The 15,042-nt window shown below is 43.6% G+C and overlaps 1 protein-coding gene across 1 annotated transcript in view; it reads right to left on the bottom strand.

Annotated features, from left to right (window-relative positions):
• The window catches only part of abtb2b (ankyrin repeat and BTB domain containing 2b), a 177,431-nt gene extending 171,947 nt beyond the window's left edge, over positions 1–5,484 (bottom strand). Inside the window, exon 1 of the mRNA XM_014123879.3 lies at positions 4,050–5,484. Coding sequence (XP_013979354.2) covers positions 4,050–4,944 — 895 coding nt within the window. The 5' untranslated portion in view covers positions 4,945–5,484. The remainder of the gene's footprint in view (positions 1–4,049) is intronic.
• Positions 5,485–15,042: the final 9,558 nt, after the last annotated feature.

The raw sequence follows: 15,042 nt of genomic DNA, 5'->3' as shown, positions 1-15,042 counted from the left end.
TTGAGCATTATCTCTTGAATGTTTTGGCATTCAGGTCCAAAAAGTCACTTTCTGAGCACTTATACAATGGGCAAATACTGCATGTATGGAACGTTTCGTTCACATCAAAAGGAAATCTAAAGTGGTGTTGTCAAAAAGCTATTGAATTCAAATGGATTTAACAATTAACTAATTAACCGTCTGGTAATGTCACTAGGCAGGCCAAAACTCCATCCCACCAAAACAGGCGGCCTTTCAAACTGCTCTTACCCTAATATGGCATTAGTATAATTTTTAGAATGTCAGTATTATTCCAACCACAGTGTGGAAATATATATATAAAACACAGGATAATTAAGTTTCACTGCACTCTGCCTTTAAAACATTAATACAAAAAAATAAAAAAATCCATAACTGATTAAATGGTTTGCTTGAACATTGATCTCTAATCAGATCTAATAAACAGTGTAACATTTGGGCTTCCTGTTACACTGATCAAAAATCTGTTCTAGAAAAAAGGATGGACATAAACTGAAATACAAGTCTGATGGAGACAAATTGGTGAGGTGGGTATGGTACTTGCAGAACGGAGTGTGATTAAGTCACTCTGGATGAGTGTCTACTAAATGACCAAAATGTAAAATGCAAAATGAAACAGTCACTTTGACAGTGACTATTCTATTCCCATACTTCAATTTTAATTTTTTACCCTCATAAAAAACATGACTTGTTTAGTGAGGAAAAAATCCTTCTTTGTTAAGATTTCAAATGCAAATTTTACTGCTTTTTCCCCATCCTGACAAGTGAAATCACTTTGGACACATCTAAAGCCTTCTCACACATCTCAAGCTTTCTCAAACAAAGCAGACCCATTGTATTCTACCACAGGTTTGAGTATGACACATTACACTTTTTCCATCACATGTAGACATGAGTGAGTGGGAAGGGGAAAGGGGCGTGTAAGTGTTGCTCACTGGTGCTCTTAACTGAGGTGAGAGTTTGACTGCACTTTCAATCAGACTGAATGAATGTTATCCTGTCCAGATTCATACACACATGCTTGTGCACACACGCATACAAACCAACTTCAATTGCAGAATCCAGGCATAAGCAACATAAGTGGTCGCTTATTTTTTTACCTTTATTTAACTAGGCAAGTCTGTTTAGGACAAACTCTTATTTTCAATGACGGCCTAGGAACAGTGGGTTAACTGCCTTGTTCAGGGGCAGAACGACAGATTTTTACCTTGTCAGCTCGGGGATTCGATCTGCAACCTTTCGGTTACAAGTTCAACGCTCTAACCAGTAGGATACCTCCCGCCCCACTTCAGCTCATGAAACATGTTGCATATCTTTTTTTCAGTTTATTTTTTAAAGAAACTCGGGTCATTTGCATTTAACCTGTTAGGGCTAGGGGGCAGCATTTGCACGTCTGGATAAAAAAATGTACCCGATTTAATCTGGTTACTAATCCTACCCAGTAACTAGAATATGCATATACTTATTATATATGGATAGAAAACACTCTAAAGTTTCTAAAACTGTTTGAATGGTGTCTGTGAGTATAACAGAACTCATTTGGCAGGCAAAACCCTGAGACATTTTCTGACAGGAAGTGGATACCTGATGTGTTGTATTACCTTTAAACCTATCCCATTGAAAAACACAGGGGCTGAGGAATATTTTGGCACTTCCTATTGCTTCCACTAGATGTCACCAGCCTTTACAAAGTGTTTTGAGTCTTCTGGAGGGAGATCTGACCGAACAAGAGCCATGGAACGATGATGTCCCATTAGACACCTGGCGCGCGAGTTCATGTTGGGTACCCTCGTTCCAATACGTTATAAAAGAGTATGCATTCGTCCACCTTGAATATTATTCATGTTCTGGTTAAAAAAGGCCCTAATGATTTATGCTATACAACGTTTGACATGTTTGAACGAACGTAAATATATTTTTTCCCCTCGTTCATGACGAGAAGTCCGGCTGGCTTAGATCATGTGCTAACAAGACGGAGATTTTTGGACATAAATGATGAGCTTTTTTGAACAAAACTACATTCGTTATGGACCTGTGATACCTGGAAGTGACATCTGATGAAGAGAATCAAAGGTAATGGATTATTTACATAGTATTTTCGATTTTAGATCTCCCCAACATGACGTCTAGTCTGTATCGCAACGCGTATTTTTCTGGGCGCAGTGCTCAGATTATTGCAAAGTGTGATTTCCCAGTAAGGTTATTTTTAAATCTGGCAAGTTGATTGCGTTCAAGAGATGTAAATCTATAATTCTTTAAATGACAATATAATATTTTACCAATGTTTTCTAATTTTAATTATTTAATTTGTGACGCTGACTTGACTGCCGGTTATTGGAGGGAAACGATTTCCTCAACATCAATGCCATAGTAAAACGCTGTTTTTGGATATAAATATGAACTTGATAGAACTAAAAATGCATGCATTGTCTAACATAATGTCCTAGGAGTGTCATCTGATGGAGATTGTAAAAGGTTAGTGCATCATTTTAGCTGGTTTTATGGTTTTGGTGACCCTGTCTTTGACTTGACAAAACATTACACACAACTCTTGTAAATGTACTGTCCTAACATACTCTAAATTTATGCTTTCGCCGTAAAACCTTTTTGAAATCGTAAAACGTGGTTAGATTAAGGAGATGTTTATCTTTCAAATGGTGTAAAATAGTTGTATTTTTGAAAAATTTGAATTTTGACATTTATTTGGATTCAAATTTGCCGCTCTTGAAATGCACCTGCTGTTGATGGAGTGCACCACGGGTGGCACGCTAGCGTCCCACCTAGCCCATAGAGGTTAACTATCATCTCGATAAAAACAGCTGGACGTAATGACGTCACAAGCAAAAACCTACAGTGTCGAATAAAAATGAAGTGGCTGAAGTGTTTCTATTACCAATTTAAACAAATTGAGCATTAATAAACTGCTGACATCCTGTATGCCCTCCCACCTATCGGTTTCATGTCTCAGATAGCCAGCATTGATAGAATGCAATAATTTACTAATATTTGCCATATTCTAATAATTCTCATGGGCCAATGACAAACCATGCCATGGTGAAACGTGCACTGCTGTATATCTGAAATAGTTGAATGGTGAAACTTCCCAGCCAACCAGAAACACAAGGCAAAGCAATTCAGGCATTCTTGAAAGTCAGGACAATCCTTGTCCTGTAATGATACATTGTTTTTCATAGTTGATAAAATAGATTTTTGCAAGCAGTAGGCATTTAGAATTAAATGTGGAGTGGCGCTTATTAGTTAGATGAAGACATCCCATGTCCCGCTTACCTTAAAAGTATTGAACAATCACCATTTATTCGAAAAACACCATTTGTCGCTATAAAGAAAGTTTGACAAATGAAAATCCACCCCTGTCGAATAGATTAAAATGTTGTCAATCTTCAGAACATTTCTCCTATATCTGCCGTTTCCATTAAACACAAGGCATTGCTTCTGTCTAATAAAATTGGGTCAATGGAAACCTGCCTAGTGACAGTCACTCAATTAGCCATGTCAGCTAACAATTTTTAGATTGGCAAATTAGTCGAGCCAGTTATCATCCCCAAATACTGACCAGGCCACACAGGGAACGTGCCCAGGGCCCCTGACCTCCTCGGGGCCCCCAATGATTTTGTTAGTCACTCTCACTCAGATATAATTCAGTCAATGCAAAATAAGTATAATTACATGAAATGTGTTATAAAATTGCTAAATGTTCTCTCCGCCCCATGGCAAAATGTGTAGAACTGCAGAAGACCAGCTTAAATTTCACAGAAATTGCTATTCATCACACTCAAAGTGTAGAATTGCAGGAAATGTACTTTTTCTGTGCTTGGTGGTGGGGAAACAGAGACCGGGCCTGGCAGCAACAACTTCAATTGTAGCAGCAACTTAGTTTATAAGTCTATAATTTTGAGCCCACTTTTATGCATTTTACAGTCACCTTTTACAGTCACCTTCCAACATTCATTCCACATTAGCTGGTCTACCTTTTGGGTACTCTTGCCTTGAAGTGATAGAAATGTTCTTACCATTGGCGTTCTTGCCGCAGATGAGATGCTCATAGTGCTGCAGGACCCCCCACAGCTCCGCGTCATTGTTCACCACCCCCTCCAGAGCTTCGACCGACACCGGGGTACAGCCTGACACTGTGTCCCCCCTGGAGTGCCCTCGCTCAGCCATCATTACCCGGGCGCCGGCCTCCTCCACCAGCGCCTCCATGCAGGCGGTAAGACAGATAGCCGCATACTCGTGGATGCGCACCGAGATGCGGGTGTCCACCATCCATCGAAAGAACCTTCCCACGGAGAAGGACAGGCCGCAACGGGCAGATTTGCCCTTCCTCAGGAGCTCTCCGGCGCTCATACTGTACATGGAGATGGCCTTGACCGTGGCCGATATGCAGTGTTCGGCCAGAGCCCAGCTCAGCACCAGCCTCATGGCGCTCTGCACCTCGAAGCGAGTGCAACGGCAGTGCATGACGCTCAGCCGCTGAGCCTCCCTCGAAATGCGGATGAGGGCTCGGCGAAGGAGCGTGGACAGCCTCCGGACTGCCTCATTGGATAATGTCGGCACCGGAAACGCTTTGGCACCGGTAACGTTCCCGGCTACTTTACGCAGTATCTTTCCCACCTCGTCTTCGGTCCAAGGGAACTCCTCGAGCTCCGGTAAACGGGGACACTTGGAGAAGATGTCCTCGGGATCCTCGGGCAGCACCGTGTTGACCGTGTCCCAGCTGTTGTTGCGACTGTTCATGGAGCCGGAGTAGTACCACCAGTTGCCCCGATGCGGAGCCGTCATGAACGGCTGTGAGTTGGACTTGGAGGACGAGAGGCTCAGGGACTTGCAGGAGTCCCCTGCCCCGTAGCCCGAGTCTAGAGTCAGGTCCTCCAGGGTCTTCATGTGGGCATTGCTCATCCCCGCCATAGTTAGATTGGTATTTTATATAACAAGGATGACGTTGTGAAGAAACTTTGGGGAATTTAATGGTTTACCTGGGAGTGACTGTAGTATACGACTCCAGTCGAAACTCACACGCAATCTAGTTCTACTGGTTTACGCAGAACTCTTTTCATGCGTGTCCATACATGTTAATTTGATCGTAACGCTAAAAATGGCATTCATCAGAAGTATATTCTGTAATTTCTATGTTTTAAAGCTATCTAAATCCTTTCATAAATCATAGATGGTACGGAGAATGAAACCATACTGTAAGCTCACCCACTCTCTCCATATAGTGCCTGTCGCGCAGTGATATAAACTTTTCTCTCGGACTCCCCTCTCCCAGGGACTCCCAAAACTGTAGTCGAATTATTCCAATCCCTGCAAAAATCTGTTAATTCGGTAGTCCATAAACTGCAAATCCGTTGAGAGAAAGGAAAGAGTTTTGGAAGGTTTTAAAATAAGGAAATAGTCTATCATCGCTTGCAGCGAGCCTAGTGCCCCACCAGAAACAGACTACTGCCGCACAGACGTAAACGAGGGGCTGGGATACACGCCTGGAAATTCCCAACCACCAATCAGCAGCCGACAGAATTCTAAGATCCAATCAGCGATTGTTATACAGTACATTTACCTTTGGGTAAAACAGTATAAACGTTGTTTTTGCAACACATCACAATATATGAGCCAGGGGTAAAACTAATATAAAATAGCAGGCGTAAAGGAGGTATCATTCCTAGGTATTAGCAACTCTAGCATGGTGGTGGAAAATGGTGTTTCATAAAGAAAGTACACATATTTTCCCATTTTTTTTCAGCCTTCTCGCCATTAAATCCAGGTAAGGAGGAAATCGAAGCCTTTGCAGCTTGAAATTAATGTTTCATGTACGAACCGGTCCCCGGGGGACATGAGCTGTCCAAAGGCTGATAGTGGAGATCACAGGTTGCTGGCAATTGTGGAGGAAGGCCCGCTGCCCAGGCTAGGTCAAGCTACAGTTCAGCTCCCCTGGATGGAGAGCATGTTGTGGGATTAACAGCCTGTTCAAGGGCCCAACGGTATGGGGAATGTCTTGAGCATAAGAACCCAGCAGCCCTCCACTTGCCAGATCAATTTGCCTTGCCAGGGAATCGAACTGGCCACCTTTCGGCTACAAGTTAAACTACTTAGCCACTCGGCAACTACCCACAATTTATTTGTTTTACAAAATGTGCAGTTTTTTTTAAACATTAAACTGAAGAAAGCATACTTAGGATGAACACCAAAACAGAACTATATGGGAACACTTTTGTGCCACAAAAATAATTTGTTACGTACCTCAATATGGCATTAGATGTTACCATTGAAATTACTTTGTCTTCCAAAGCCTCTGTATAATATACAAGACTCTCAGAACCGTTTATGATTTCATATTATCAGTGGCGACTTGTCATTCAGGACAGTTGGGGCAGAGCCCCACCTGTTTTGAGTCCCACCTGTTATATATATATATAGAAATTTGGTGTTGTTGTTGTTTCCTGTTTTGCATGTTATTTTGGCATTAATTCGTGTCACACATCAGTTTGCAAACAATGTAAAAAATAAAAATAAAGTAATTCAGTTAGTAAAGCCACATACAAACATGTTCTCTTTTTTGCTTTCTTGAGTAAGGCAACTCCAAAATGCAGGTGTTTCAGCCTAGCTCAGTGCTTTCTGTGGTGGTGGAGCAGCCAGCGGAAAATACGGAGACTAGGGGTTGATAATGTTCTCTAGTTGCGCTGTGATTAGCTCAGTGTTCTGTCACTCATGGGGACAACACGTCACTGCAAAATCTACGGGAGAGCTCGAAGATTCAGATCCCTTGGGTGCTGCCATAGAGTTACATTAGAAGTGCCCATCCAAGAAGGCTCAAGGTCATTGGCCACAGATAAAATGACGTCAAATACCATTATATCTACCGTAGCTTTGATTGGACTGATCATGTCAACATCATAGTTTCAACATTTTTGCAGCAAGCTAGATAAGCAGTCATCATCATCAATCAAGTCAACAATCTACTGGCATCATGACTTCTCCTGCATTCAAAACAACTGGAAACTCAGAACTGGGAAATCTCAGGCTTCAGTGAGTTCAAGACAACTGGGAACTCTTTAAGAAATGAGTTCCGACTGGGAAAAAAACATTTTGAACGGTCATCCAAACTGGAATTCCAAGTCGGGAACTAAGGCCTCTTTCTAGAGCTCCAACTTGAAGATCACTGACGTCATGATTCAACCTTGTTTTTTCCAAGTTCCCAGTTGTCTTGAAAGCACCATGAATCCAAAGAATGCCAGAGTTTGATGACAAAATTTGCCCACAAGAAGGACCGCCGTGCCACCTTCCTGTTCAAGTTAGCACAGCACAACAAGGGAGTCCAAAAATGTCTTGTATGCTGCTGCATAAATTCTGTAATATGCCAGGGAAATAAGCATACTGTAGCTAAGAAAGTAATACTAAGTGTATGTTGTGTGCTAAGCTGTTAGTAGCCCGTGTGCCTCACCCTAATAATTTGGTCCCTTTCCCCCTCATACCTTAGCCTACTGTTCTGACTTGGTGGTCCACATTTAGCCTATAGTTTGTTTTAGATAAATATAATCATCAAATATTGTAAGAGCTTTCATTGTCTGCTTATATGTCCCCTTTATTAATCCTACGGTTCTGACTTGGTGTACAGGGAAAATACTGAAGAACGGCCCATGTTCTGAATTCTGTTACTGTACATTTCACAAGTTATATTGACTACGTCCGTCCTAGCTCGCTCATTAATGTCTTAATCGAAGATACGGATTGCCTTTTATCCGCTCGTCGTTCCCTTATGCCATAGTTTGTACATCTCAATTGTCAGAAGAAACCACATTCGTTTAAGCAAGTCAGCCATACAGTATCAGCTATGATTTTTAAAAAGGTAGTAAATGATGCTGAATTAACTGTTTCGCTGCCAGACAAGGCTCCGCTGATAGCCAGGTGGTGGTAAGGATTCACTCCATGGTGCTGAAAAGAAAGCTCTGCTGTTGGGACAGCTTTATGTAGGCCCTAACAGTTTGTGGGCACCGTTTGTCACCGTTATAGTGCAATTCATGTATTATTTTGTGTTGTGTTGTCTAGTGGTTTTGCTGGCATGCATCTAAAACATATTTTGGGGGTTTGCCCCACAAGATTTACATGCTAAAATCACCACTGCATATTATGATGATAAAATGGAAGTTGATGTCATTCTGCTGCCTGAGGGGTAATTCATCATAAGGAATTCTGAGAGTCAATAAATTCAAATGGTCAGTAATTCCCTAACCAGGTTACTTTTCTTGACTAAATAAATCCTCAATTATTTAATGATTACATTTTCACTCTATGCTGCTGGTTAGTTTACTGGCTAAAGCCGGAACCAATAAAAACCAGCAGACCTCAGTTATTTCACTTTGCAGGCTTCTTGGGGGTGTTGGCTAGCTGACAAAATATTATGTTAGCAGTTCCTTCAGCCTTCAATATAAACCGAATTTGCAAATCCCTTAGTAAGAAGAGTAGTTCATTTTTCAAATAGGCCTATCTTAAAATGAACAAGGTTTAGGTCCTGATCGAAATTGCATTTAAATTAGGTCTTCTTTCCTCAATAGGACTTCTTGATTGAATAAATGTTGAATGAAACATATATAAAAGAGGTGTTCGATTTTAGAATGTTAACAGTCATCCTTGACTGCTCAGAGTGCCTACATGAGCACTTCAGGCATCATGCATTTCATTCTAGACGGTTAGTTCAGGAGTTCAATACCATTCATTCAGTGCATCGGAAAGTATTCAGACCCATTCACTTTTTCCACATTTTGTTACCTTACAGCTTTATTCTAAAATTAATTCATTTGTTTTTCCCCCTCATCAATCTACACACAAAACCCTATAATGACAAAGCAAAAACAGGTTTTTAGACATTTTGCCAATTAATTAAATATAAAAAACTGAAATATCACATTTAAATACAGTACCAGTCAAAAGTTTGGACACACCTACTACTCATTCAAGGGTTTTTATTTATTTAGCTATTTCTACATTGTAGAATAATAGAGAAGACATCAAAACTATGAAATAACACATATGTAATCATGTACTAAGCAAAAAATGGTTAAACAAATCAATATATATATATTTATATATATATATATATTTTTGATTCTTCAAAGTAGCGACTACTTTGAAGAATCTCAAATATGAAATATATTTTGATTTGTTTAACCCTTTTTTGGTTACTACATGATTCCATATGTGTTATTTCATAGTTTTGATGTCTTCACTACTATTCTAAAATGGAGAAAAACCCTTGAATTAGTAGGTGTGTCCAGACTTTTGACTGGTACTGTGAATATTCAGACCCTTTACTTCATTGATGCACCTTTGGCAGCGATTACAGCCTTGTGTATGACGCTACAAGCTTGGCACACCTGTATTTGGGGAGTTTCTCCCACTCTCCTCTGCATATCCTCTCAAGCTGTGTCAGGTTTGATGGGGATCGTCGCTGCACAGCTATTTTCAGGGCTCTCCAGAGATGTTCGATCGGGTTCATGTCCAGGCTCTGGCTGGGCCACTCAAGGACATTCAGAGACTTGTCCCAAAGCCACTCCTGCATTGTCTTGGCTGTGTGCTTAGGGTTGTTGTCCTGTTGGAAGGTGAACCTTTGCCCCAATCTGAGGTCCTGAGCACTCTGCAGCAGGTTTTCATCAATGATCTCTCTGTACTTTGCTCCGTTCATCTTTCCCTCACTCCTGATCAGTCTCCCAGTCCCTGCTGCTGAAAACCATCCCCACAGCATGATGCAGCCACCACCATGCTTCCCTGTAGGGATGGTGCCATGTTTCCTCCAGACATGACGCTTGGCATTCAGGCAAAAGAGTGTAATCTTGGTTTCATCAGACAAGAGAATCTTGTTTCTCATGGTCTGAGAGTAGGTGCCTTTTGGCAAACTCTAAGCAGGCTGTCCTGTGCCTTTTACTGACGAGTGGCTTCTGTACCTTAAAGGCCTATTTGGTGGAGTACTACAGAGATGGTTGTCCTTCTGGAAGATTCTCCCATCTCCACAGATGAACTCTGGAGCTCTGTCAGAGTCACCATCGGGTTCTTGGTCACCTCCCTGACCAAGGCCCTTCTCCCCGATTGCTCAGTTTGGCTGGCCGGCCAGCTCTAGGAAGAGTCTTGGTGGTTCCAAACTTCTTCCATTGAAGAATGATAGAGGCCACTGTGTTCTTGGGGACCTTCAATGCTACAGAATTTTGTTGGTACCCTTCCCCAGATCTGTGCCTCTACACAATCCTGTCTCGGACCTCTATGGACAATCCTGACATCATGGCTTGGTTTTTGCTCTGACATGCACTGTCAACTGTGGGACCTTATATAGACAGGTGTGTGCCTTTCCAAATCATGTCCAATCAATTGAATTTAACATAAGTGGACTCCAGTCAAGTTATATAAATATCTCAAGAATGATCAATGGAAACAGGATGCACTTGCACTCAATTGGTCCTGTGTGGCTCAGTTGGTAGAGCATGGTGTTTGCAACGCCAGGGTTGTGGGTTCAATTCCCATGGGGGACCAGTACGGGGGGGGGAAAAAAGTATGAAAACGTATGAATTGTATGCCTTCACTACTGTAAGTTGCTCTGGATAAGAGTGTCTGCTAAAATGTAAATGTAATTTCAAGTCTCATAGCAATGTGTCTGAAAAATGTAAATAAAGTATTTCTGTTTTTTAATTTGTAATACATTTGCTAAAAGTTCTAAAAACCTTTTTGCTTTGTCGTTATACGGTATTGTATGTAGATTGATGAGTAAAACAATTTATTGAATCAATTTTAGAATAAGGCTGTAACGTAACAAAATTTGTAAAAATCGAATCCCATGTCTAATTCAACACACAGGAATGGAACATAAATTGATCCCAAACTTTATCTATGTATAAGCAAAATATGTTCCAAAATGTCTTTAGAAAATCTAATGTTTAGGCATTTATCTCATAGGAGTCCTATTCCAGCCTTGCCCCAGATCTGTTTGGACTTGCTAACTCTTATTGCAGTTAGCTATTGTGAGATGGCTGGCCGATGCCCTCTCACATTGAAGAGACAGAAATTTTATAATAAATAGCTTTCTTTTATTAAAAACTTGCAGACATACCAACATTAACCTCCTCACACAACAGAATCCTACATTTAAATAAACTTAAGAGCTTGAGGCTGGATCCCACAGGTGTGATCAATCATCTAATTAACAGGAAACCTACTCCTTTACAGCTATAGCACAAATAGATTTAGGACCAGACTTGGTCTATTCTCTGGTAATGCTACATATGTTATTCAAACCTAGTAATCAGAAAGTAAACCACAACATGCCAGCTACTGTTTCTGTAAAGCAGTTCTACTAACCTGTACCTCATCCCTCACTCATCATCCTGCATGAGCACATCCAGAGACAAACAGGTTGGGTGGGGCACACAACTAACATAATGAATCTGTAGAAACTTCAGAACACACATGGTGACTGCACTCAGAACAGTAACATTTGTCCGGAGTCAGCTGTGTATAAATTGAACAGGGAGTATGCAGCATAGACTAGTATCCAGGACCTGCAGCGTTACACATTTATGATAGTGATAACTGAATCACACCCTGAGGTCAGCTGCAGCACATAATACAATGTGGGTAATGCCTGCATCATGCCATTTTTAACAAGACTGGGAGTAACTGGGAGTAGGTACTGTAATCATATACATTCACACATACAAACACCAACACGCACGCAGGTACGCATGCACATACACACACGTTTGAAATGCTTTATTTGAATCCACAAATCACATTTCAGTCGAGAAGTATTCAAACAATTCAAACGACACGGATATCTGGACACTTATGGATACAGAAAGCACCTTCTCCAAACAGCTAAGCTGCCCATGACCGCTGACACAGAGCAGTACATAGCTAGCTGCTTTCCCATTGTCATATGTAGGCCTGCAATCTGAAGGCCACGTACATGGTCGAGAATCCCAAATATCAGCATTACAAGTTTGCACTGATAACCAAGGCTGTTCAGGCATGACATGACGGCCTGGTATGTTGGCAACATACACACACACATGTTCTGAGGACTCCTTGGGGACCAACAATTGATTCCCATTCGAAATCCTATTTTCCCTAACCCCTAACCCTAACCCTAACCTTAACTCCTAACCCAAAACCTATCCCCAACTCCTAACCCTAAACATAACCCTTAACCCTAATTCTAACCCTAAACCTAACCCTTAGGCCTAAAATAGCCTTTTTACAAGTGAGGACTGGCAAAATGTGCGTCAGAAGCTGAATCAGACTGCAATACACACCAGAGGGGGCATGATCCCCTTCAGATTTGTCCTGTTTTAAAAATATACACTACCGTTCAAAAGTTTGGGGTCACTTAGAAATGTCCTTGTTTTTTAAAGAAAAGCACATTTTTTGTCCATTAAAATAACATCAGATTGATCAGAAATACAGTGTAGACATTGTTAATGTTGTAAATAACTATTGTAGCTGGAAACAGCTGGTTTTTAAAGGAATATCTACATGGGCGTACAGAGGCCCATTATCAGCAACCATCACTCCTGTGTTCCAATGGCACGTTGTGTTAGCTAATCCAAGTTTATAATTTTGAAAGGCTAACTGATCATTAGAAAACCGTTTTGCAATTATGTTAGCACAGCTGGAAACTGTCAGTTGAGAACTTGTGAGGCGTCTGTTTCTCAAACTACACACTCTAATGTACTTATCCTCTTGCTCAGTTGTGCACCGGGGCCTCCCACTCTTCTTTCTATTCTGGTTAGAGACAGTTTGCGCTATTCTGTGAAGGAAGTAGTACACAGCGTTGCACAAGATCATCAGTTTCTTGGCAATTTCTCACATGGAATAGCCTTCATTTCTCAGAACAAGAACAGACTGACGAGTTTAAGAAGAAAGGTCTTTGTTTCAGTCCATTTTGAGCCTGTAATCGAACCCACAAATGCTGATACTCAACTAGTCTAAAGAAGGCCAGAGGGCGAGGTGTAAGGCGATCCGGTCGGAGACGATGGAACTCCCGCAGCAATGAAGGGTCCAACACGTCCTCCACCGGAACCCAGCATCTCTCCTCCGGACCGAACCCCTCATAGTCCACGAGGTACTGAAGGCCCCTCGCCCGACACCTCGAATGCAGTATGGAGCGAATGGAGTACGCCGGGGCCCCCTCGATGTCCAAAGGGGGCGGAGAAACTCCCCACACCTCAGACTCCTGGAGCGGGCCAGCCACCACCGGCCTGAGGAGAGACACATGGAACGAGGGGTTAATACGGTAATCGGGGGTAAGCTGTAACCTGTAACTCACCTCGTTCAGTCTCCTCAGGACTTTAAATGGCCCCACAAACCACGGACCCAGCTTCCGGCAGGGCAGGCGGAAGGGCAGGTTTCGGGTCGAGAGCCAGACCCAGTCCCCGGTGCGAACACCGGGGCCTCACTGCGGTGACGGTCTGCGCTTGCTTTCTGGTGCAGCACGGCACACTGAAGGTGAACATGGGCGGCATCCCATGTCTCCTCTGCGCGCCAGAACCATTCGTCCACTGCAGGAGCCTCGGTCTGACTCTGATGCCAAGGAGCCAGAACCAGCTCATACCCCAGTACACACTGGAAGGGGGAGAGGTTAGTGGAGGAGTGGCGGAATGAGTTCTGCGCCATCTCTGCCCAGGGAACGAATGCCGCCCACTCCCCTGGCCGGTCCTGGCAATAAGACCTCAGAAACCTACCCACATCCTGGTTAACTTTCTCCACCTGCCCGTTACTCTCGGGTTGAAAACCTCAGACACCCCGTAGTGCCAGAAGTGCCAGAAGACATGTGTAAACAAGGCCTCCGCAGTCTGTAGGGCCATAGGGAGACCGGGCAGAGGGAGGAGACGGCAGGACTTAGAAAAACGGTCCACAGCAACCAGGATCGGGGTGTTACCCTGTGAGGGAGGAAGATAGGTAGGAAATCCACCGACAGGTGCGACCAAGGCTGTTGTGGAATGGGTAAGGGGTGTAGCTTACCTCTGGGCAGGTGCCTAGGAGCCTTACACTGGCTGCACACTGAGCAGGAGGAAACATAAACCCTCACGTCCTTAGCCAAAGTGGGCCACCAGTACTTCCCACTCAGACAGCGCACCGTCCGACCGATGCCTGGATGACCAGAGGAGGGTGACGTGTGGGCCCAATAGATCAGCCGGTCACGGACAGCAGACGGAACGTACAGACGCCCAGCCGGACACTGGAGGGGAGTGGGCTCTGCACGTAGTGCCTGCTCAATGTCCGCGTCCAGCTCCCACACCACCAGCGCCACCAGGCAGGAGGCCAGGAGTATGGGGGTGGGATCCATGGGCCGCTCCTCTGTGTCATACAGCCGGGACAGTGCTTCTGCCTTCATGTTCTGGGAACCTGGTCTGAAAGAAAGGGTGAAAACAGAAACGGGTGAAAAACATGGCCCACCTTGCCTGGCGAGGGTTCAGTCTCCTCGCCGCCCGGATGTACTCCAGATTGCGGTGGTCAGTCCAGATGAGAAAAGGGTGTTCAGCCCCCTCAAGCCAATGTCTCCACGCCTTCAAAGCCTTGACGACATCCAACAGCTCCCCGTCCCCCACATCATAGTTTCGTTCCACCGGGCTGAGCTTCCTCGAGAAGAAAGCACAGGGGCGGAGCTTCGGTGGCGTACCCGAATGCTGAGAGAGCATGGCTCCTATCCCAGCCTCAGACGCGTCCACCTCCACTATGAACGCCAAAGAGGGATCCGGATGGCCCAGCACGGGAGCCGAGGTAAACAGAGCCCTCAGGTGACTGAAAGCCCTGTCCGCCTCAGCCGACCACTGCAAACATACCAGTCCCCCCTTCAGCTGTGAGGTAATGAGAGCTGCTACCTGACCAAAACCCCGGATAAACCTTCGGGAGCAATTGGCAGACCCTAGAAACCGCTGCACCTCCTTTACCGTGGTGGGAGTCGGCCAATTACGCATGGCTGAAATGCGGTCACTCTACATCTCCACCCCGCAGGTAGAAATGCGGTAC

The sequence above is a fragment of the Salmo salar genome, chromosome 10 (genome assembly GCF_965601325.2).
Source record: "Salmo salar chromosome 10, fSalSal1, whole genome shotgun sequence".
NCBI lineage: Eukaryota > Metazoa > Chordata > Actinopteri > Salmoniformes > Salmonidae > Salmo > Salmo salar.
Note: the sequence above shows the minus strand (reverse complement) of the source record. Positions and strands in the feature narration are given on the sequence as shown.